The 24,879-nt window shown below is 33.9% G+C and overlaps 1 protein-coding gene across 1 annotated transcript in view; it reads left to right on the top strand.

Moving 5' to 3' along the window:
* LOC134841834 (uncharacterized) overlaps positions 1–24,879 on the top strand; it is a gene marked incomplete at its 3' end in the record, with an annotated part of 87,497 nt that overhangs the window by 53,590 nt on the left and 9,028 nt on the right. Inside the window, exons 11-15 of the mRNA XM_063857874.1 lie at positions 2,764–3,146; positions 3,297–3,366; positions 23,114–23,247; positions 23,362–23,411; positions 24,079–24,336. Of these exons, the coding sequence (XP_063713944.1) occupies positions 2,764–3,146; positions 3,297–3,366; positions 23,114–23,247; positions 23,362–23,411; positions 24,079–24,336 (895 nt within the window). The remainder of the gene's footprint in view (positions 1–2,763; positions 3,147–3,296; positions 3,367–23,113; positions 23,248–23,361; positions 23,412–24,078; positions 24,337–24,879) is intronic.

Genomic DNA, 24,879 nt, shown 5'->3' with positions numbered 1-24,879 from the left:
TTTTGAAAAAGTGTAAATCATAAAATGTTCTTGAAGTTCAATGGGCTTTAAGGCCATACTTTCTTGTATCCGAAATTTGAAGTTAATATATATTTCTTTGCGTTAATGACTCTTTTCCAACTGTTTGTTGGCTATATTTATCTTATCAAACAAAAAGGTTTTCATGTTGCCCAAAAAACGTAAAAAAGGAAAAATTAGGCACCATGCCTTGTATCAGAAACGTCATGCTCAGGTTCGCTTATAGGAACAGAATTATATTCAGTTACAGTATGATGATTATTAAGCGTTAATAGGGAAGCGAATTTTTGAGTTTTCACCTAGTTAGGTCATGCTGTTTTTGAGAATCAATGATCGTAGTGAAGACCCTAATATAGGTCGATGGTTTTTTTTCTCGTTTTTTTTTCGCAAGAAAAAGTCTCAAATTGTGATCACGCTCAAATCTGATTTTCCGCTGTTTGACCTTTGATTTATTTTTTGGAAGTTTTCGTTGCTTCTTTTTCGACATAGTTCCATTTTTTACTCGCCAACTACCTTGCTTAGTCGATTTCTTTTTATGGATGTTTGAATTTCAAGTTGGCTTTCAAATATCAACTTGCAATCGGAACTAGACTTTTTCCAGACGTATTGCTATCGGGAACTAGACGTATTGCTATCGGGAACTAGACGTATTGCTATCGGTAATTGAACTAGACTTGTTGCAATCGGGAATTGGAGTTTTTCCCATAAATAATTTGTTCACAGAATGGTAAATTTAGTAGAAATGGTAAATGACATGCTCAATTTCTTGAAAATTTAATTTAAGCTGTCATCATTCAAAGAGTAATTAGGTAAAAGCCGTTTCAGTTGTAATTATTTTTTCAAAAAAAAATTGGAAGTTTTTTTTTGTGTTCCTGGTTTTCGTCCTAGTTTCTGTCAGTGCATTTTCCGTTTTTTAAACCCCTTTTTTTCTGATGGGATTTTTTTTACCTAATTTATTCCTATTGAGTTATTTTCCTATTTAATTAGTTTGTCTACTATTACTGAAAGTTCAGTAATTCGTAAATTTAATAAGTCTGAATGTGGGTAATTTTTTTCTTTTTGTAGTTTTTTTTTTTAAATTTTTAGTTAGTTTCAGTTTATGTCATATATCAGCTTAGTTATCTTCTATTGCGTAATATCGAGGGCAAATATAGTCATGTGCGATTTTGTGTTTCAGAGTGGATGTGTCGTAAAAACTTTTAAAACTTAATGAAATTTTTATGACCAGAGTTTTGTTTTCTCGGCTCAACAGGTTTCGACCCACAATTTGTTGCCACCCGGTCAATGACTTTCCCTTTTTTCAAGGCTGTTTATGAGCCTCATCTTATATTTTTAGCTGTATTTTTTTCGATTTTTCAAGTATTTCTTAGACAGTCTTTTTTCATTCTTTATCATGTAGCGCAATGTGTTTTTTTTGCATTGCAAGTGTTGCGAAGCGCTGCTTCGCCTCTGTGTCAAATATCACCTTGTCGATTTTTGCAATTGAACAGTTTTGCTGCTAAATTTGTCGGCTCTAATGCTCACCCATTTTACGATTTTGATTAGATTTTCATCAAATAGTTTTCTCAGAGTTTTGATAGAAAATTGTCTGTTGGTCGCTTACACCTTCTGAATACGTTTTCGATATTTATCTGGCTTTCTTAAGTTTTTTAAATTGCAGTTTTTGTTTTGTCCGTTGACTGTTCGAAAGTTTTTCCATTCGCTTTTTAAAGTCGTTGTCTGTATCTGGTTTGAGAATATGAAATTCAGTGAAGCTAATAGTGTGTGTGTGTGTGCGTGCGCGCGTGTGTGTGTGCGTGTGGAGATTGGAAACTATATTTTACACTTCCGAAGCGAGTGTATTAGTACGAACGTTTTTCTTTTTTCCAACATAAGTCGCAAGTATTGGGGGCACTTTTAGGGCACCTTTACATCTTTTTGCTAGCATGTGCTTTGACATTCCAATAGTAATAAATTAACACAGTTGATGCATTTTAATTCATCAAATGAACCAAAACAAGTGATTTGTTTCAAACAACAACAATAATGAAAATTATTTAAAAACTCACTTTATCTCGCAATTTTTTCAAGTGCATAATTTATTTATAATAATTAAAGATGAGATACATGCAAAATTAGCGTGGATGCCTTCAGTTTGTGATAGTCCAAATTTTTACTTGCTAAATTGAGTCTATTGTATTTGATGCCACTTTTGCTGAATGGCATTGGCAATGTATAGCATATTTAGCTGCTTTATTCGTGATTAGTGTTTGTCGGTTGCTGAGCTTGCTCGGCTGAGTGGATAGTGCGTGAGACTCAAAATCTCTTGATTGCAGTAGGTCGCAGATTCGAATCCTACACGTAGCCGAGTTTTTGCTAATTCGAGGCATATTTCTACTTCTTATTTCTCTTGATAGAGCTGCTTTTTGGTCGTGTTCTCGCACGTGTTTGCGAAGCGCAGCTTTGCCTCTGTGTCTATTTTTAAAACAGCAAAAGCCAGCTTCAAAACTTCGTTTTTTTTCTGATCATCATTCATTTTTTTGCATTTTTTGTCTGTTATACATGATAAACATATCATGAAATCTGGCGCCTCCTAAGTTTGTCACCTGCTTGTATTGTAATCGGTATTTTGCTTTTGCAATTTCTGATTGATTTCCTGGTTCATCTATCTGACTTCATATATTTCATAAAATTCGCCTCAGTGTTCATTTGTTTTCATTTTTCCAACCGGATTTTGTTTATGTTTCGATTTGTTGATCTTTTCAGCCGCTGGTCCCGGAATGCAGGCACTGCAGGCTAAACTTCAACACCGAAAGCAACGCAAAGAAGCTTTAGCAGCTGGAATCAAACAAGAACCAGACGCCGCCATGGATGCTTCCGAGGCACCACTCCAAAGAGGCGAGCTCTCAGATACCGGATCATCTCCAAGTTCAGATCCCGACAATTCCTCAACTGTCTTCGGAGTCCCAACATCCGCATCAGATTTTCATTCGCCAAGTATGAGAACAGCTTTACCAGGGGCTTGTGATATGTCATCGTCGATTTCGAGTGATATGTCTGCGAATCTTGTTGGTGGACCAAAGAAGCAGCCAGGAGTTGTTTTGAAGAAACACCAGATTTTCATGATGCACTCGCTTCAAAACTCATCCGTTAGCAACATTTACTCAATGCTTTATTATGTTTATAGTAGTGCAATTACGCCGTAAACTGTATCAAGCACCTATTACATGAGTGATTCGCTAGAAGATACAACAGTCCGCTTTGTCATATATTGAACAACAGAAGTATTCGATGTTTAGGGCGGAGCACACGATGACAAGAAGTCAAATGTTGACAGCTACAGTGCTCATTTGGCATCCAAGAGAACAGGTATAACGAACTCAAAACTGCAGCATGTTTTTTCACAAGTTGTGTTTGAGTGTAAATAAACGTATTGAGGACGCTTATACAGTGCGCTGATTTGAGTTATCCGGAAAAAAACGCTCAAAACTTTTAAAACGCGTTTTTCTCAAATTGAGCTGGCATTGGACGAAAAAAAGATGAACGCTTAACTTGCATAGAATTTTGGCGAAATTATTATGGTGCAATTTGTGTTGCGAAATTCGGACCTTAGTTTTAACCCAAAAATGGATCATTTTTTGTTCAATCAAAAATTACGCCATAACTCCTACCTGGTCAATGGCTGATAAAACTAATTCAAATGAGTTATGTCTGGGGTGTATAACTCATAGAGTAATTTCGGATAGGGTACACCGTCTGCTCGTCACGCTATCTTATTTTCGGCCGGATAGATTCGTGCAACTTCTTAGTCTAATACCGATCCTAATCTTACTCTTATACTATCTAGTCTCAGGTTGTTTAACTAGTCTCTGCTAGGCTCAATAGATCTAGGGTATACTGGTTTATTGCGGCTGCTGAAGTGCTCGGGAGAGTCCAACTAATTTCTAAGTTAAATTCAAATCTCTCTGGTGCTGAAATTACAAGTAACTTCAGCACTTACAAATAAGTGGGTTGTTAGTTAGATGGATCATGATTGGTTAATATTAAATACTTTACATTGGTAAAACATTTAATTTATCCAATCATAAAATATAGTTTAGATCAGGTTCCACCCATCCGGGTTTTACAGAGTTTTTTAGAACAGTTCTTCTGTAGTTCAAGGATGGATGATGGACGTTGGTATTTGGCGAACATCATTTTTCTTTTGTTTCCTTTTTGTTAAGGAAGTTCCAGGGATCTGGAATTGAGGACACAAGACGTTGTGTTCTTCTTGTGACAACGACTGAGTCTCTGCAACAGCATCAATTCTGGTTTCAGAATGGTTGGCTATGTCAGGTTTTTCTGTTCTTCGGAGAGAACTTCTTTTGTGTTTGATCTAGCTCGGGAATGGCGTGGAGATTGTGCATGGAGGGGATGCCTGGTTACTCGGATCTGTACGTATACTTGAACATCGAGGTGGTCATTGGTCTAGTTCAATGAAGTCCTTTTCTGCGAAGTCAAGTCGTACTCTAAATCCTTTGAGTTGTGATTGTGAGCGGCATATCGATTGTAGTTGGTCATTCTCTCTCGAGTGTAGTGAGGTCGTCTTGTCTTTTGATGTTCGTCCTTGGTGTTGTATTCTGATCTATATATTGCATCATGTAATTTTACATTTTATAAATCTTTTATTAGTTTAATATATTTTTTAATAATGATTTTAGTTAGTTGTTTTCACAAAAGCTTTTTGTTTTAGTTCGGTTATTTTGAAGAGTTACTCACCCTTGAGTAGCTCTTATTAAAAATAAAGGTGTGGTCACAAAGCGTGGATGTAGCGCGGTGGGTTAGGCCGGCTATAGAGCATGCTCAGGACGTCCTTTCCTGGTGGGTTAGGCCAGGTGTGGGAGTATGATTTCATGCGGTTTTTATGAGGAGTCCTGTTATGTGACAACATTTTATGTTGGGTTTGTTGTGGTTTTACTTATGTCTTGTTGGTTATGTACTTTGTTCAAAAAGCAAATTGTTTGTGGTATGGGTTTGTCTTTCGACTTTTTTGTGTTTTATTATTTCTTTCTAAGACTTTGTAATAGTCTTCAAAAGAATAAATTATCCAGTTTTAAACTGGGTTAATCCGGTTTGGGTACCGTTGGTTTCCTTTTCTTAGTCATGCTGTTATTTTATGATTTGTGGTATTTAGTAAGCTGCGTTGGTTAGTTTTGTTTAGTATATGATTCCTTTCCAACCGGGTTAAAGGAAAGTTTGAAACTTGTTATTATATGTTAGAGTTGTTGAGTGTGAAAACTTGAAACTGAAATTCATTATTTTAAACAATTCTTCGTGGGCGAGCTGTGTGAGTGTGGATAGAATTTCTGTGCGAATGAATGAAAATATCAAAAGGTTAGTACTGCAATTGCATTTTATTAATTTACTGCATAGAATTTGGAAATTTACTGCTAGTAATGGGGGAATTTTAAGATACAAATTTTCATCATATGTAGATTTACTGCTTTGGGGGAAAATTTTATAAATTAATTTACTGCATTGGTATTATATTTATTTAATTGTTGGTGCAAAAGTTAAAAGGGTCTTAAACAGTTTTGAAGAAGTTTGCTATTTTTTATTTTTCTTTTGTGAATTTTTCAGATGATCGAAGATGAAGGCTAAAAATCTAAAGAAAACATGAATAAAGAATGGTGAGTTTTTTAATATTTTAATTAGTTAGTAATATTCATTTAATTCATACTTACCTGTTAGTCGTCGGGGAAAAAACCGTGGGGGAAGATATCGTGAACTAGTTCTGAAGTTGTTAGTAGTTTAGCTAAGATGCGGATGATATTTTTAGTTTGAAGCAGTGGCCAAAGCAATTGAAGTGCCTTAATAATGGTTAGTTCTTCAGTGCCTACTGCAAACTCATAAGGTGTGTTTTGGATTAAGTTATATAATTTGTGGTTAAATTTAGTGTTGTGGATGAATTCTAAAATGGGGATTTCTATAGGCTGTACAAACTCGTGCGGGATAAGGAAGGGTCGGGATTCTTCGGCGTTGAAGGTCTTGGTGATGGGGCAGAAAATGTACATTTGGGTTATGGGGTCATAGTTACGAAGAATACCATGAAGGTTAGTATCTTTAATACAATATGTGAAATTTAGGAAATACGGTGAAGTGTATTTTGAATTGATGAATTGAAAGCGATGGTGTGGTTGTCTAGAGGGTGTGTGGAGGTCAAAGTGATTTTGGATGAAACGATAGTAACTGTATGTATGTGTTTGTTTAGTTCGCAACATAATATCGTGTGAGCAGTGTAAATCTCTTTCGTGTGGTGCAAGGAAATGAAAGGTTAGTGAAAAGATTTGGAAGCGTTCTTTAAAACTTTCGTACGCTTGTGTGCTTGTTAGTGCTTCTGAAATAATGTGATCAAACTTTCGGTCGAAGATGTTTAGTGTAAATACATATGGTGTCTTGATGAAAAATTTCTCGGTGATTTGTGGGTTAGCGAAGCGATCATCGTCTAAGAATTGATCTTGGTTAGCTCTGATGATGTTGTGATCGTAGTATTCTAGTGTATATTCATTAGCTCTAGGTGCAGTGTGTATTTTTAGTGATTTTTTATATCCTACGTAAGTAAATTGTCTAGCGGTGAGTGGTGTAGTTAGTCGATATAGCATGTCTTTGTTTCGGTCTATATCGATGGATGTGTTGGTTAAAGGTAAGCAAAGAGGATTAGTGAAATGATAGTATGAGGTCCAAGAGAGAGTGGGCATTAAAACGTATTCGTCTACAAAGTTGCGTGTTTCGTTAGCGTCATGAGGGGTGTTTAAGGTGTATTGTGGAAATGAGGGTAAAGTGATAGCTAAAAATTCTCTAGTGTTAGTATGTTGGGGGTGGTTGATGTATTCACGGGCTGTTCCTGGTTTTGCTGGGAAAGGATGGTTGGGGAACTTTCTTTTAAAAGTGCGGTAAGCTCTATTAGTGTTGAGTGAGGATTCAGTTGATGTGGATGATGGTGCTAATGATTCAGTATAATTTGAAGAGGGTGTAGGGGGATTGGATGAATTTGTAGTGGAGGAGATTTGGTTTATGGTCGGGGTGTTAAGGTGGTAGGGTTGTTGTTGGAGGGTAATAAAATTGTCTAGCTCTGGGGAGATTCGGGGGGTGTCTGGAGATGATTGGTCAGAATGGTATGAGGAGTAGGTTGGGGTAACTTGGGAAGCATAAGAGGGTGTAGGAGTGATGGGGTCAGGGTTATTTGACAATATGGGTTGAAAAGGAGGTTGAGAAAACTGAGAAGGGTTATGAAAATTATTGGATGGAGATGGTTCTGAGTCGGCAAATTCGTCGGGGGTTTCAATATTCGGGTTATTTAGCTGTGAAATGGAGTATAAAACTGAAATTTGTGAGTTAGTGTCGGAATTCATGCCTGATGTTACATTGCTAGATGGAAAATCGGGTGGCGGAAAAGCAAAAAGTGGTATTATTGGGATTGAAGAGGTAAGGTTGGTTGGATGGGAATTTGATCGATGGAGTGATCCAAGTTGGCGGCTCATCGTGGGCTAAAAAAATTATTATTTTGAGATTGAAAAGCGGTGGTATGTGGTTGTTCAATAATTTGTTCGTAAGTATTATCATCTTGTGATTGATGTGTCATTATATGTTGGACGGGACTTTGTGATGTGGTGAGTCTAAAGTTTGGATTATGTGTGATTGCTAAATTTCTAAAATTTCGTGGGACTAGGGATAGTGGATGGTTATTTGGTAGGGGTGGTAATTGTGGTGCCGTTGGCTGTGGGTCGACATTGTTATGTTCTTCGTCGTATGTATTTTGTCGTGTTGTTATTTTTGTGTTATATTCTTTTATTTGTGCGTCTAAAAGAATTTTGTTTATAGATGTGGAAAAAATTCCAAAAAATCCTGCAAAAAGTATGCGTGCTACGCTTGCTTGTCTGTTTACTTGTGTGTGTATAGCACATGTATTGTAGATTCCTTTTAAGAGTGAGAAAAGAAATCCAATAAAGTTAAACATTGCGTATAAAATAGTCAATTTTTCTAAGATGTAGTAGGGCCATCCTAGAAAATCTAGGATCTCATTTTTGAGTGTAACAAAGCTAAAAATGTTAATTGGTGATATATCTTGGGGACGGTATTTTTCGCCGTTTAGATATATATAATCTTTAATGTCTTTAAAATATCCGCTATAGTCTTGCGTGTAGATATCGGCAAATCCTGCAGTTTCTGCAAGTTTGCGTAAATTTTGGTCTATTGATTGTCTTTGTATAGTGTCCATTTGTGTTAATAATTCTTGGAATTGTTGTGTTCTAATGTGATGTTGAATATCTGATTTTGAATAGATTCCTATTGATTGTAAGTCTATATTTGGGTTTCGAGCAATAGCGCGAATGCTTTCTGGTGAAAATTTTTTGAGTGATTGCATTAATGTGGGATATGGAGTGAGAAGATAATATTTGTTTTCATCAGGGTTTAGTTGTACTACATTGTGGCTATTTTCTGATCCACATGGGACTGCGGTATCCCAGAAATAGGTTCTTCGTGAAAGTGTATCCACGAAATGTACTTTATTCTTATAAAAGATAGGGATTCTTTTATAACATCGTTTATCTTCAAAAACGTATAGTGGTGATACTTTTTTAGTACAAGTATAAAACCATAAAATGTTTCCTTCGTAGTCTAAAAAATTTGATCTATTTCCTGATAATAAGTATCCTGCGTAGGGTATTTTTAATACTGCTAGTGCAAGTGATTGTAGTATTTGTGTTCGTTCTAATTCGCATAGTTGATGTAGTGTTTCTAATTCGGAGAGTGACATTTCTTGAAAAATGCGGCTAATTGTATAGTCTAGTTTCATATCCAAATGAATATCATAGTGGATATTACCAAAATATGTAGTATTCATTAGTGATAATTCTTGTAAGCGTGTGCTTCTGGTGTCAGAAGGTTTTAGATGTCCACCAGGTTGTCCGTTGCTTTTTTGAAAATTAACTGGTATATAGGATGTTCCTTCGTTTAGAGGATGACCTGTGGCGTATGGGTCGATTTTTACTTTACCAGTGGTCATGTCGAATCCTTTTTCATATTCAACTAATATTTCAGAGTATTGTGTTCTGTGAAGTGGATTCCTGTATTTACATGCAAGTTCTGTTTCTTGATATATTTGAAAACGTGTCAATTTATTTTCTATATTGTCTATGTTTCTAAAATCGGAACTTAGTTTGCGTGATGGATGGACTTGTTCATATGGAATTGATTGTATGAAATATTTTTCGTGAAATTTTATCATACGAGCGTGTATTTTTGCTACTTGAAATGTTGTACATGTGTCTTCGGGGAACCAAACAATTGTTGCTTGTGTTCTTGTTGTAGGGTCGCAATATCCTTGATCGTTTTTACAAGGTAGTCGGATTCCTTGATAGATCATTGTATTATCAGATAAATCTCGTGTGAGTTGTATTTTTTCGAGTTGTATTTTCCAATCGAAAAACATTATTTCTTGGTATCCTTTATTTTTCGTGTCTGCTTTGCAGTTTGATGGGTTATTTATACCAATGTGTGGTATCCAATGTTTATCGTGTAGGTCATAGGTTAATCGTCCGTGTGCGCCGTTATACGGGTATTTTTCGTCTAGTTTTATATGTCCTTGGTGTCTTTCAAGTTGTGATTGATGTACAGAGTCTGAAAAAACTTGAAAATTAACTAATTTTCTTTGGGAGTTTTTATTTTGTGTGATGTTTAGTCTAAGTAATTCATTTTTACAATCGTCGGGATTGAGATGTAAAAGACGTTCTATATTACTTTGGTAGAATGATTCATGGTCAAGTCGGTTTTTGTTTCCGTTCGAGACTTGTGAACAATGTACTTTCTTTTCGGAAAATGTTGCTGTGAATTTATAACCTGTAACTGTTGTAGCTCGGGCTTTTGAATAGAGTGTTGCTATTATATCTGTGGTTTCTATAGCTTGTGGTTCTGTTTCACATTGTGATACCTGATTGATTGCATATTTATGTAGTGTTTTTTGTTCATTTTCTTCGCAATCGTAATGTGTTACTAATAAATCTTGTGGTCCTGTACGAGGGGAAGGGTTTATGTTTTGATTTGAGGTTATTAGAAAAAGGGTTTGGAGAAAAATTAATAATTTTAGAATATACATGTGTATGATAATCCTGAGTATGGATTATAAAATGTAATGTAACCAATTGTGTTTTTGGTGTATCTGTCGTATTTGTATATTACTTCAGTAGTTATAAACGGTGGTGGTAGTGATTGAGCTGTTATGTTAGGTGGATTTAATGGGTAGGGATGTTGGGTAATATTATTTAACTTAACTGTGATTTCAAACTTTAATTGTAAACTGTTTTGTTGGAGTATTTGAATATTGTGATCACGGATATCGTTGTGAATATCTTGACGATATTGTAATCTATTAAGTGCCCAGTTATGAAGGCGGTTACTTTCTTGATGTTGTCCAAATAATGGTGGAGGTGCTGTGAATGTATTCCAATCTAATCTTAAAGGAATATTTATAGATGATTGTTCTCGATATCTGGCGTCGAGATTATTTGGAAAATTTAAGTTAAAGGGTAGTGGTGAAAATTGACTTATTGATGGTGTTGATGGTAGTGATAATGTTTCTGGTAGTGATGAGGATGTTGTTGTATCCGTAGAAATATCTATGGGGTCATTGACTAAATTTGGTTCACCTTGTGTGAATGAATTTGTAGTCCAATATGGTAGTCGTGATGTTAGGTTTGGGGGGTTAAAGGGATTTTCACGTATCTGTTCAGATGTTGGTGTTGAACCTAAGTAGTCTGAAGGTAGACTGGAAGTGCTTCGTTGTGAAAAAAGTGTAGGAGTTTCTGGTGTGATACCAGTGGTGTTTTCTGGAGTGGTTTGTGTTGGGGATTGAGGTATATCAAAATGAACTCGGGGAGTTTGAAAATTTCTATTTCGTCGAGGATGTATAATTTGTCTATTTATTTCTGCTGTGTTTTGGTTTTGACTAAGGTTTCGTATTCTACTTAGTTCTTGTGGTAGTGTTGGGTAAAGATTATATGTTGGTTCACTTAGGGATGCTTGTCGTTGAACTGGTTCTAGTGGTTCAGATAAACGAGCGTGTCGTTCTTCAAAAGTGTATGGATTGTCTTGAAAAGAAATTCGTGTAGATGTTTGAGGGTTTTGAGTAGTTGAAGGTGGTGTTGGATTATCTTGGGATGATGTCGGTGAAGACTGATTCTGTGACTGTTGGGTAGCAATTTTTGATGGATTTTTAAATTGTTACTTTAGTGGGAAGGTTTATGTTTATTATAATATTCTTCTAAAAAAAGAATTAGAAAAATAGTTGCTAGGGCAAATGTGATGATTGCTTTCTTTATACATTTACATATTGTCAAAATGAGGGATAATAGAAATGTTATGAAAATTACAAACAATAAAAAAATATCAGTTCTACTGAAAATTGTTCGTATCATTTAGACAAGTTGTTAAAATCGTACCTGTGGATATATTCAAGGGTTTTGGAAAGTTGGAGGAATAGTTCAATTATTGTGTAGAAAGTTAAAAAAAATGTTACAAAAAATTATTATGATTATTAGAAAAGATTCAATGATATCAAAAAGAAATATTATAAAGGCTTGAAGTATTGAAAAAAAATGTTTAAAATTGATAAATATTTGAGCGACTGTTTGAGAGAAAAGCATTTAAGAAATGATCTCTTGGTCGAATGTTTTTTTGCTGTTTGAGGCGATTTTCTAGTGTGGTCGAATTATTTATTAGTTTTTTGACAAGTGGGTTGAGTTTCGTAAAAAATTGTTGGGGGCAATTTTCATGGTGACTGGGAGGTCGTCTTTTTCTTTATTTTTGTTTGTCAAATGATCCGGGGTATGGTGAGATTTTTATACTTTAGGCTAATTAAAATCTTCATTTTGTGACTTTAGGCTAAGTTATCAAATTTGTTTTGGGGGTATTCGTGGTCTGAGTTGGGGAAATATTGTTGATCTTTGGGTTATTAGATAAGGGAGGGGTATGGTATTATGGTGATATTTATTTTAGCTGTCAAGTTGGAGTGGTTTGCTTATTTTTGACCTGGAGGTTGTAAAGTTATAGTTAGAGATGTGCCTGGAGTTCTAGATTATTCGTCTAATTGATCTTAGTTTGAGTTAGAGAAAGTGGCGGATTGGATGAATCCTATTGGTCTATTTTGAACTAGAATTATTGCGTACTTTGTGAGCATGTTATTTTGAAAAATGGAAATGAAAAATGTTACGGAGGTTTCAAGATTGTGAAGTATAAAATGTTAAAATTACTTTTTAAATTCTACTTTCTTTAATATTTTAGATTGGGGGATGAACATTTTGTAGTTTTTACGTGGTTGATTTCGGAGTCTTGTTGTCTTTCTATGTTCTGATTTGTCTATTTCTTCTTGGGGTATTATTTGTTCTGTCATTTTTCTATTTTTTCTTTGTTTTGGAGATTCTTTATGATTTTGTGTATTGTTTTTGGTGGCGGTTGGTTTTGTGTTTTGATTTTCGGTGGGGTTATCATTTTGTTCTGTGTTTTTTAGATGTGGTTCATTTTGAATGATTTTTAATCCTGTGAAAGAATATAATTGAGTTAATTCGCGGAGTGCGTATTCTTTTGGGTAATAAGGTAATAGGTTGTTTCGATGTTGAACGATTTCTTTTTTGTTTGAGTCGATAATTTTATATGTGACATCTGTGGGTTTTGCAATTATTTGATAGGGTCCTTTTCGGAGGGGTTGTAATTTTTTAGAAATTCCTTTGTGAGTATTAAAATTAGGTATTAAAACAAATGTTCCAATTTTTAAATCGGAAGCTGGTGTAAAACGTGAATTGATTTGTTCATTAATATTTTGTCTTTGTAATAACTTTTTTGTTATTTTTTGATAAATTTCATTGTGTTTTTTATCTCTATTTAAAATCCATTCGGTGTGTGTACCGGAGGCTAATTTAAGAATTTGTGGGTGATGAAAATGATCTTCATCGTGTGTATGTAAAGGTAGGTTATAACAAATTGAGTCTTTATTTGGTTGACAATAACCTTGTGCGTTTTTATGTGAATTTGCTGTAAACATTATTGGTTTGCGTGGCTTTTGGTTAAAAACCATTTCGTATGGTGACATTCCTAAAGTTGTCGTAATTTGTGAATTATATGCTAAGGGAAATAATTTTACATCTGCTGACCATTCGGTATATTTTGTATCATTTCCGTTGATGATACATCTAAGATATTCTTGTAATGAACGGTTCATACCTTCGACTAAGCCGTTTGTCCAAGGTGCATGAGATGTACGTGGTTTGTGTTTAATGTTGTATAAATGACATAGTGTTATTATTTCATTATTTATGAATTCTGTACCATTGTCTGTAACTAAAATTTCTGGTAGTCCAAATTTTGCTATCCAGTGTTCATAGAGTGTTGTGTATGCGTAATAAGCGTTACAATGTGGTACTGGATTAAGTGCTACATAATGTGTAAATGCGTCAACAATTACCATAATGTAGGAGTTTCCTTCTGATGAGGGTGAAATTGGTCCTTTAGTATCAAATGAGATACGGTGATTAAAGTATAAACTTTGTCCTTTAAAATCTTGTTTTTGTGCTACTTGTTTTTGATTTGGGTAAGGTTTATTTAGCTGACATACTATACAATCATTGCATAGTACTTTTATCCAAATTGGTGCATTTGGGAAGTAAAAATTTTGTATAAAATTTGAATATGTTTTTTCTGATCCAGAGTGTCCTTTAATATTTTGTGTATGTGAAAAATTAAAAGCTATAAGAATCATACTTATAGGGAGACAGGGAACTGTGGATTCGTTTAAATTGTATTCTAAAAGGTCTGTAGTTTCATTGATTGTTGTGTTGTTAAATTTGCGAAAGTATCGGAGGAGTGTTTTGTTTCCTAGAATGGTTGAATCTGCTTTGATAGGTTTAGTTTTATATTTGTGCCATGATTTTAGTTGTCGAATTATCGGGTCAAGGTTTTGATATTGTTTCAGTGTTGAAATTGTAATCGTATCTGTTGGGGGGAGAAAAATGTTTTCAACTTCGAATTTAGATAAGGGTATTGTATCAAGTGGGTCGTGAAGGTCAAAAACTTGATTTATTGTGTATTTTGAATCATTTGTTTGTGGTCCTGATAAATTTATTTTATCAGTTAAATCTTCTTTTTCAATTAGTGGAAAATGGTCTTTTTTAGGTAGGTGTTGTTTTGTTCGTTTTTGTTGGGTGTTATTTTTTATCCATTGAGAATATGGAATTGGTTTAAAAGTTGATGTTCCAAGTAGGTCAACTTCATAATGATTATTTTGACAATCTAAATAAAGTGGGAAATGTTGTAAATTATTTATTTGTGATTGTTCAATATCAGTTTTAACTGCATATTTGCATTCTAATCGAGGTGATGTTTCGTTTTCTGCAAGGTAGAATTTTATGTTTTTGGGTATTTCAACTGTTGTTTTTCGTGTAAGTAATTCAGGTGGTGTATTTCGACTTAAGGTGTCTGGTAATGCAAGATTTTTTCCTGCAGTCCAAACTATATGTAAGTTTGGAAACTTCATTAGAATTAGTTGAAATCTGTAAACTCGGTGGTTTGGGTTAGATTTCTGTGTAAAAAGAAAGATGATTGGTTTGTGGTCTGTGAATAAAACTGTGGGATGTTTTGATCCAAGTATCAGAAATTCATATTCTGTAAGTGTATATATTATGGCTGTACATTCTCTCATTAGAGTTGAGAGTCGTAGCTCTGCTTGAGTGAATAATCGAGAATTTGCTGATATTAGGTTCATTTTATTTGTACTATTATGTGATTGTAATAATGCTGCGCCGATGCCAAAGTTCGAAGCATCGCACATTGCATAAAATGGTTGATCAGGGTCTGGAATTGTGTTTGAAATTTGTTCAGTTAAAAGTTTCTTTATTTCTTCGAATCGTGTTTGATGTTCTGTATTCCATTCAAAATTATTTTGTTGTCTAAGGATGTTGTAAAATGGTCGTAGATATAATTGCATTTTATAAACATATTTACTTAAAAAGTTTAACATTCCAAGGAACTCTTGGATTTTCTTTTTATTTGTTGGTGGTTGAAGTTTTTGAATAGCGTCAATGCGTGATTTCAGTGGAGTGATTGTTTTTCTTTCTATGTTATGTCCTAAGAATTTAACTCTTGTCAAAAAGAAATGTGATTTATCGGGGGCGGCCTTCAGATTTTCATTCTGAAGTATTTGGTGATATGTTTCTAAAACTTTGAACATTTCGTCTTTTGATTGTGATTGCATAAAAACATCGTCTAAATAGGTGATTGCGTTTTTCTTGAGTATTAGTGGTCTAAAAATTTTGCTCATAAAGGCTGAAAATGCTGCTGGTCCTATGGATATTCCATAGAATACGCGGTTGAATTCATATTGTTCGTTTCCGATAACAAATTGTGTTAAACGTCGTGATTGTTCATCTAGTGGCATTTGATTGTATGCACTATTCATGTCGGCGGTTGTGAAGTATTTGCCGTTTATTTTTGTTAAAATAACTTGTATTGGTTCAATGGGCCAATTACATTTTGATTCATCTATGAGTGAATTGAGGTATCTAGCATCGAGAACGATTTTTAATGATTCTCCTTTAGCTAGAATGATAACGGGGTTGATGAATGTGTTGCCTTTTGGTTGTTCTTCTTTATTAACTGGTGATATAATATTGTACTGTTCTAAAATATCGAGTAATCTGTTTACTTTATCATGTAAGTGAATTGGTACTTTACTTGCTCTTTGTTTTTTGAAAACTGCGTCTGGTTTTAATGGGAGATGTAGTGATGAACTGATTTTGCCAACATCGAATTTTGATGTTGCATAGACTGATGAATATTGAATTAGCTGTTTGGCTAACTTTTCGAATTCGTCTTGTGTTATTTGTGAATGTTGGAAATTAAACATTGTTAAAAATTTCTGTTGGTCCTCTGTGTAGTTACTGATGTTGAATGTAGGTTTGAAATATGGAGTTTTTGTGAAATAATCCGTATTTCTGTTTTCGTTACTTATTATATTATTTATAGATAATTCTTCATTAAGAATTGTAGATTGGCAAATATCTAGTAATTGGAGTATATTATTTACGCGATAGGCTTTTTCGTGTATTGGTGATATTGTAGCGTTAGTTTCACAATATCCTAAAAGTCCTAAAGGTAATGTTACTTGGTAAGGTGTGTTGTTATAAACATGTAAGGAAATAATATCTGAATTCGAATTTTTCAAATATTTTATTGAAGAGATTGTAATTTTGAAAAATTTATGAATAGGTTTGAATTCAAAATCTGACATATAAAATTTTTGTTTGTTTTGTTCTTTATCATATTGATGAACTTGTTTTATTGAAAAATTATAGATGTTTCCTGATAGTGGTTTCAGGTGTTTTCTTTGTTGGTTAAATATCGGATAAAATTTTGAAAAGAATGGTGGTTGTTTATTTAATCTTTGAAAAAATGTTAATGATGTTTCTTTTGTTTTTGTATATTTATCTTTGATTAATATTTTACTATTTAGTATGTTAATTGTTGGTATATACTTTGAAATAAATGGTATACCAATGATGTTATATTTAATATCAGTAATATGGAATATTTGTTTAAATGGCTTGTTTAGAAGTTTGCTTTGCTCCATTGTTCTGGTAGGGAGGAGAAATAATTGGATTTTTCCGTAGTTTATCAATGTTGATCCTTGTGCTGTCGCTAACTTACTGGAGGTTTCAAGAGGTGTTAGCTTTGGGTGTAAAGTTTTTATTTCATTCCATGTGGGAATGTTTAGTATGTTTGATTCTGCTCCTGAATCAATTAAAAAATCTATTTCAAGGTCTGGTGGTTGAAATTCTTTATTTCTTGGGCTTTCTAAGAGAAATGGTATTGTCCAAATTTTTTCTTTGGGTTGTTCTTTTTGTATATTTTGATAAATGTGGTTTGTATTCAAGCATTTTGTTTTGGTATTTTTATTGGTTTGATCTGTAGTGTTAATCTCGTTTGTTTCTTGCGTCGTTGGTGTGGAATTTATGGGTGTAGTGTAATGATTTTGAAGAAATTCTGATTGATTTTCATATATGTGTGATGGAAAGGGTTGTTCATATATGACAGATTCATAGTCATTTTCGACTTTTATCATATTGATAGCAAGAGTGTTTTCAGTATCACTTTCTGAATCTGATGATGTACAGTTTATTTGATTAAGTTGTAACGTATCAGTTACTGTGTCATCAATACCTGGGGGGTCTGATGTTGTTTCTGGGTTAGCTTGTACTTGATTGATTTGTCTTTGATGTTTAGGTGTACTACTTCTATGACGATTATTAGAGTTATTGTAGTGATTATTATTCCGGTGTGGTGATTGGGAATAATTTCTATAACGATTATTATAACTTGGGTGTCGATTTTGTGAATTATTTCGCGATCTGTTTTGGTAATTATTGTTTTGTCTGTTATAGTTCGATCTATTATATGAGTTATTCCTTGATCGATTGTTCGGGTAATTCTGGTTTCGGTTGTTTGAATAACTTCTATTTCGATTATAGGAGTAGTTTCTATTCCTATTGTATGATGAATTTCGTGATTGGTTGTTTGGATAGTAGTTATTTCTTGATTGGGAATTAGATCTAGAAACAAATCGTTGTGTATTTGAATTTGATCTGGAGTAGTTATTTCGACTATTCGGTCTATTGTAGTGATTTTGTGATGAATTATACGTGTTTCTTCGTTCTGGTGATCTTCATCTATAACTTGAGTTATATGGAGATTGATTTCTTGTATAGCTTGTATTGTTCGGGAGTGGTTTTCCTGAACTGTTGTTGCTGTATACATTTTTGTTTGGTAGATTTTGATCTTTTTTCATGTATTGATAAAATGATTTATTTGGTTCTTTGTATTTTTGAGGTTTATTTTGACTATCTTGCTGTTTTTGTCTACATTCGGAAATACTATGTCCGTATCGTCGGCAATAATTACACCATTTCTTGAAAGATGGTTTGCCTTTAAAGTTCGGGTTCTTTTCGTAAATATTGAGTATTTCAGTGATTTTTTCAACGAGATCTGTTTCTGATTCTTGTATATTATTAATATTAGTGGGAGTCGTTTCAATTTTGTTAACGTATTGTAATTTCAAATTCTCCGTTTCTTCTAGTTTCATCGTGATTTCTGCTTGTTCTAGTTTGTCTACTAGTTTTCTAAAATCTAAATCGGGTTCTCGAATTGAAGAAGGATGGGATGCTCTCTTTTTTATTGCTATTTTCCTTAATTGTGGTGTTAAGGTCATCATTAAGATTTCTGTCATCTTAGTGTTTTTATAGTCGTGTGTATTTAGTGAATATGCTTTTCGAACTAGTGTTTCGATTCTTACTGCTATTTGCTTGATGGTTTCGTTTGGTAATCTGCGAATTTCATTACATAAAACTCTTTGTTGTTGTTTGTTTCTTTCGGAGTCAAACATTTTTGAAAATTCTTGTGTAAATCTTTTCCAGTTTGATTTTATTTCTTGAGGTAGTACTGAAAACCATTTTTGGGCTGCGCCATCTAAGGTTGTTTGTATCAACGCTGTGCGTCGATGTATCCAGTTTTGATGTAGTGGCGTATTAATTGGTTCAGGTCCTATATTTAAAATTAAATTTGCTGTTACTGCGTTTAAATAATCTTCTACAGAGTATTCAGGGTCTGTTCCTGTGAAAACCATTAAAGGTTTATTTGATGTTATTGATGATCCACCCATAAGGTATGGATTCATTGTCATTTGTAATGATTCAGCTGCATTTGGCATTTGAGAAAAATTTGAAAGTTGGTTTCTTGTTATTTCATGTTGTTGAAGATAATACGGGAGTGGTATTTCATTTTGCATTTGTGATGGTTGATACGAGTGTGTAGTCATTGGATTTTGTTGTTGAATTGGTTGAAAAGATTGTGTATTAATTGGATTTTGTTGTTGAATTGGTTGTTGATATTGTGCATCTATTGATTGTGGAGAAAAATTTCTATGATTTGTACGTGTTTTCTGTATTCCTTGTCTACGATATTCTTGAGTATTTGGTGCAAATATATCTGGTTGTAAGAAATCTTCATCTGAGGATAAATAATCCATTTGATAAGATGTTTGTTTTTTATTTTTATTTTGTTGAAAAAATGGGTAATTTCCACTGCGATCCTGTGGAGGATTTGGTTGAAAATTTGTGGAATTATATTGGGCCGTTGGGTTATCCCAGTTTCGAGGTTTTGTATATTGATTAAAATTTCTTTGTGGTTGATAATTTGTTTTTGATGGATGTGTATAATTATAATTATGGTCTGCAAAGTTGTTTCTAGTGAATGTTTTGCGTGTTTTTGATGGTATTGTCATGGGTTTGTATGTTTGGTAATCCATATGTGAATATTTAGGGGCAACCGAAGGTTTAACGGTTGATTGTAAGGTTACCTGTGTTTGTGAAGGATTTGTATTTCTTGGTGTTGTTAAATTTGGGCGTATTGGTGAAATACTTTGTTGTGTAGTTGTTGTGTGTACAATTTCTTCATTTATGAAGTGTGATGGTGTCTGGATATCTTGTTGAGTAAGATTCCTAGTTCCATTGAGGTTTTCATTGTGTATGGCTGTAGAGTTTAAACTATTATTTTGTGTATCGGGTAAAAATGTATTATAGTTTAATGGTGTTGCATCAATTGTTAATGGTATTACTCTTACATAATCTCTTATGTAAGATATTGTACCTATTGCTTGACTTGAGATTGATTGTGGAAAGTTTATAAATGCGGAATGAGACCATTCGGGGTCCCAAACATAATCTGATTGTTCTGTGATAGCGGTATCATCGTTCGAATTTTGGGGTCTAAAATTTTTTCTTGCTTGTGCAATTAAATCAATATTGTGTGTAAAATAATCTATTATGAACCATGCTAAAATTTTTTGTAAATCGTGTTTGGTATGTTGTGAAACGTCGTCTTTCGTGAAATTTTCTTTAATGATGTTTAAATAACTAGAGAGTAGTGTGATTTCATGTCGTACTCTTAAATGTTTAGATGTTTCTGTCGGTGAGACATTTGTTAATGGGAGTTCATTTTCTAATATCGAAATATAACTATATATTAGTGCGAAAACTTCATTGGTGAAAATGGAGTTTGCTCTTTGTGAGTTATGGTATTGGATGCTTTTTATATATTCTGAAAAAACTTTTGAAAATTCTAAATCAAGGTCGTCTGTTTGAATAGTATATGTTCTATTATTATGGTTTGGGGAAGTGAATTCTATAGAGTAGATTCCATACTGTTGTGTTATGTTGCATATATCTTTTAGATAGTGATCTATGATTTGTCTTTTGATTTTTACATCGGGGAACTCTGTTTTACATGGACTGATTCCGGGTTCAAATAAATTTACGAGTAAATTTTGACAAAATATGTGTTGTCCTCTATCAGTATCTGCATCTACTATAAAAGGAAAGATTTCATCATCATCTGGAGTTTCGTCACCTGGGGTGTGCGTTGAACTCATTTTTTCGTTCGATGACTGTTAATATGTAATTATTAATGTGTCGAATTGGTTGATTCCAATTGTATAGATGTACTGGTTTGTGTTTATACTGCTTTTTTATTCTTCTTTTTCCTCTTTGTGATGAATTTGAAGTTGTTTCTGAGTCAGAAAAATATAATTGATCGTGTTGTGGGCAATTTTTATCTATTGATTCTTTTAGTTTGTAAAGTTCGTCTAAACTGTTGGTTTCTGATTCTGAAAATGCGTTTCGATTTTTTGAAAATCTTTTTCGTGTTATTTGTCTTTGTTTAGTTATTATTTTTCTCTTTAGTGTTTGTCGTTTTGTTCGAATGTATCCAATTGTTTGTGTATGAGGTGTGATTACAAGGTCGTATTTTTTGTTATCTATTTCACAATTGTGTAAAATGATTGTTTGTTTATTTCCTAGGTTTTTAAATGACATAAGGTTTAGAATGACGGATGCAAAAGGTTGTTAAATGATTTCTATTGACTTAAACTGTTAGTTCTTACGATTTTTTGGTTAGCTTAACCTGGGTGTAGTTGTTCAGGGTTGGAGAGAAAAGTATATCGATTCCGAAGAATGATTTTTACTTTCTCGTGACTAGTATAAGCTAAGGTGTTAACTTACTTAATCTTACTTAGGGGTAGTGATTGTGTTCAAGGGTTGGAGAATAGTAAATCGATCCACAAGGTTCAGGTATAATTAGAACGCGAGTAGTTCGTTAGATACTATTTTAAACTTACTAAGTCTAAGATTTATCCTGGGTCTGGTAAGAGGAGGGGTCAAGTGAAAGATGAATAACCGAAGTTCTTCACTGTTTATCCTAATTTGAATGATTAGTTTTGTTTAAAAATTTCTATTAGTCTTGGGTTTTTAGAAAGGGTTGGGTAGTGAATCGACGTTTGAGGTCGTTAGACACTAATTAAGTGGGTGGGGGAGAACAAAGTTGTTCTGTTTGATCCAAGGATAAGCCTTGATGATCAAATTTAAAATTTAATTAAGTAGAAAATGATTTAAGATCCAAGGATAAGCCTTGATGATCTGATTTTAAATTAAGTGACTTTAAATTTTAATAAAGTTTTAAATTTGTGTAAAGGAAAGATTTAGTGTTTTGATGATATTAGTGGGTTTATGATTGCTGTTATGTTTTAGGTGATGAAGCTGGAACAACAGGATGATTTATGATTACTAACCATTTATTGTCATGCTACTAATTTTTATTTTTATTTTCCAATAAATATTCTTCAAACATGTTTTGTATAATACTGCAGAATTTTAGGAAAACGATCTTAGATCTTTTTATCAATCGTTATTGTATAATATTAATTTGTTTAGCGCCTGAAATGATTTTGAAGATTTACTTCAAGGTTTTATGTTTGCAAATGGAAATCTAAATTCATTGCAAGTAGTATTCGAAATATAAAAGTTTGTTCTGGCTTTTGCCGAACTATCATATAACTATACGGCAAGTTTCTACTTTGTCGTATGTCGTCTTTGGTTCGATGTCTTCTTCCAATTCCGGGTAGTTCTATTATGGTTCGGAATATTGGCTCTGATCTATTGAGTCGGAGAGACATTTCAATTAAATTATTGTCGTATAACATTTTGTAAATGTTTTTGTCTAATTTCTAATCTAATTTTGGTTAATTCTAATCTAGTAAGGTCTTGTTCGAGACTTATGGTCGCACCAGATGAGTTATGTCTGGGGTGTATAACTCATAGAGTAATTTCGGATAGGGTACACCGTCTGCTCGTCACGCTATCTTATTTTCGGCCGGATAGATTCGTGCAACTTCTTAGTCTAATACCGATCCTAATCTTACTCTTATACTATCTAGTCTCAGGTTGTTTAACTAGTCTCTGCTAGGCTCAATAGATCTAGGGTATACTGGTTTATTGCGGCTGCTGAAGTGCTCGGGAGAGTCCAACTAATTTCTAAGTTAAATTCAAATCTCTCTGGTGCTGAAATTACAAGTAACTTCAGCACTTACAAATAAGTGGGTTGTTAGTTAGATGGATCATGATTGGTTAATATTAAATACTTTACATTGGTAAAACATTTAATTTATCCAATCATAAAATATAGTTTAGATCAGGTTCCACAAACCTCCTATGCAGGTCAAAGTTTATGAAACAGTGTCAATCATTCATTATTCAGTTGGGTTGATTTTATCAAACAGTGTCAATCATACATTTTTTTTAAATTTGAATTTACAGTCTGTTGGCTATGCTTGAAAATCGATTAGCTTCAAACTTTAAGCGGATTCATCAAGAGGTTTTTTCGACGACTTCGTTGTTGCTATCGTAGATTATGAAACAATTGCGGCTCATGATCATCATGATCATATTAAAGCTGTTTCAAATGTGATTTGGTTTCCAAAAAATATCTGTATCCAGGCGCGAGTGCGGAATTTTTTTGTAATATTGTTTTTGACTTAGTTCAGTCAAATTTATCTAAATACTGAAGCCCAATTTGAATCAAAACTTTAAAAAGAAAATTGAGAAAAATCAGTTTTTTTTATTTTGTAGCTTGATGCTACGAATAATCTGGTCAGGACATTCTGCCGAACTGTTGTTGGAACCAAAAAAATACTGTTGTTTCTTTTAAGGTTTGGGCTATAACCCAGTTGTGTTGAAACACCAATGCAGCTGCGCCAATGCAGATGCCCATATTGAGAGTCCACTCAGAGTGCAGTACGTCTGGATTAAACTGCTAGACCTGGATATCCCAAAGCACTGCAAGGTATTACATAACCGATTAAAAAAAACTTGGAGACAATAGATTGAAATGAAAACTAATAGAGCTTACGTGGTCTTTTTTTATTCTTATTGAGTAAGTGTTTGACTGCGTTTTCAGGTATCTCTGGGACGAGAAGTTCAGATTCAGGAGCTGGAGCAAGTTCACAAGTTAGTTTGGATGAGATTTATTGCGGTAATGATACTACTCCACTCCCGATCTCAATCGCAGCATTAGTTCAATCAAAACATAGATTGTGTGGACATGCAGTAGTACTTTTTTGTTGTTGATGATGATTACGTAATGATGTACACACGGTAGTTTTTATCAAAAGTCGATGAAGGTAGTGAAAACACTTATGCAAATCGTGTTGATTTTTTTGTATTTTTTTCTTCAGGAAAAGTCTTATAATTAGATTTTGACGAAGTTAACCTTGCGGTGGTTTGACATCTGATTTCTTTTTCAGTTCAATATAAATTCATTTGCTCGAAGGAAAGCTAATTGCGCTCTCCAATTAAAAAAGTCAAAACGGCGCAAAAAAACTTGGACGAACTCGTCTCGAAAGTGGATTTCAATGATTTCCCAGCGGAATGAAAAAACTTACCCATTGATGAAGTTTTCTTAAATTGGATTAATTTCATCAAAAATTGTCTATCATAAACTGTTCTTAAAATTCAAAGACCTTTAAGTCCCTAAAACTTTTTTCCAAAAATCGGGCATTTTTTTTTCGCGTTCATTGATACTTTTCAAATTGTCTGATGGTTTGGTTTTTTAATGAGCCTTAAGCTCCGATAGATTAAACAAATTGCTTTTTTGTACGTACTTATATGCTTTTAGCTCGAAGTACGTACAAGCGTTCTCTGGTTCCGATCAAGAGTTGGCAGAAGAACTGAACTCGCAGCTGTCCGCACTCTCCTGCGGGGGCAAGGGAGTGGACATGGACCTAGTGTGGAACTCGCACTGTTCCCCGGGGGCCTGTGTAGGTGCGGTGGGGGTGGTGCTGGAGCTGGCGGAGAAGGTGGCGAGGAATGAACTGAGTAATGCATTCGCACTTGTCAGACCACCTGGACATCATGCTGAAAATAGTCAGCCGCTGTAAGTGGACCAGCTGCATTTCAATGCGAGGGGTCTCTTCTACCCTCCCCCTTCTGGGCAGTGTATTGACATGTAATGAAAAAATCGTGCACTTTGTAGTCGTACAATCCGTTTATCGTAGAATTATCCAACTCTCGTATAACGTATATTCTGGCTTTAGTATAAAGAACGTATAGTCGTGTAACTTGTGATAAAAATCCTAACCAATTCTCAGCAATAGAGCAATATTTTTTTTTGCCAGAAAATCTCAGATTGCTGGACTGGAAACAACGCTTCTAATATAAATCAACCCTACATGGAGTTGGATAAAACAATGTAAATTTCACAAAAAAGCCAATCATCGAGTTTGTATAAACCAATATTTTTTTTAGTAATTCTGATTTCTCGTTTAATCGTATTTCGTATAAGGGCTTGTTAGGTAGAAGTTTTCGTATGAAGTGTACCAAAAAAAACTGTTTCTGGGAAATGTTTTTTTCCTAACTTTTGTTCACATGGTCCAATTGTCATGAAAATAGATGTGAGATAAATTTTAAATTAAATTCA

Source organism: Symsagittifera roscoffensis, chromosome 3, assembly GCF_963678635.1.
Source record: "Symsagittifera roscoffensis chromosome 3, txSymRosc1.1, whole genome shotgun sequence".
Taxonomy (NCBI): Eukaryota; Metazoa; Xenacoelomorpha; order Acoela; family Convolutidae; genus Symsagittifera; species Symsagittifera roscoffensis.
This window is presented reverse-complemented; position numbering and strand designations above follow the sequence as displayed.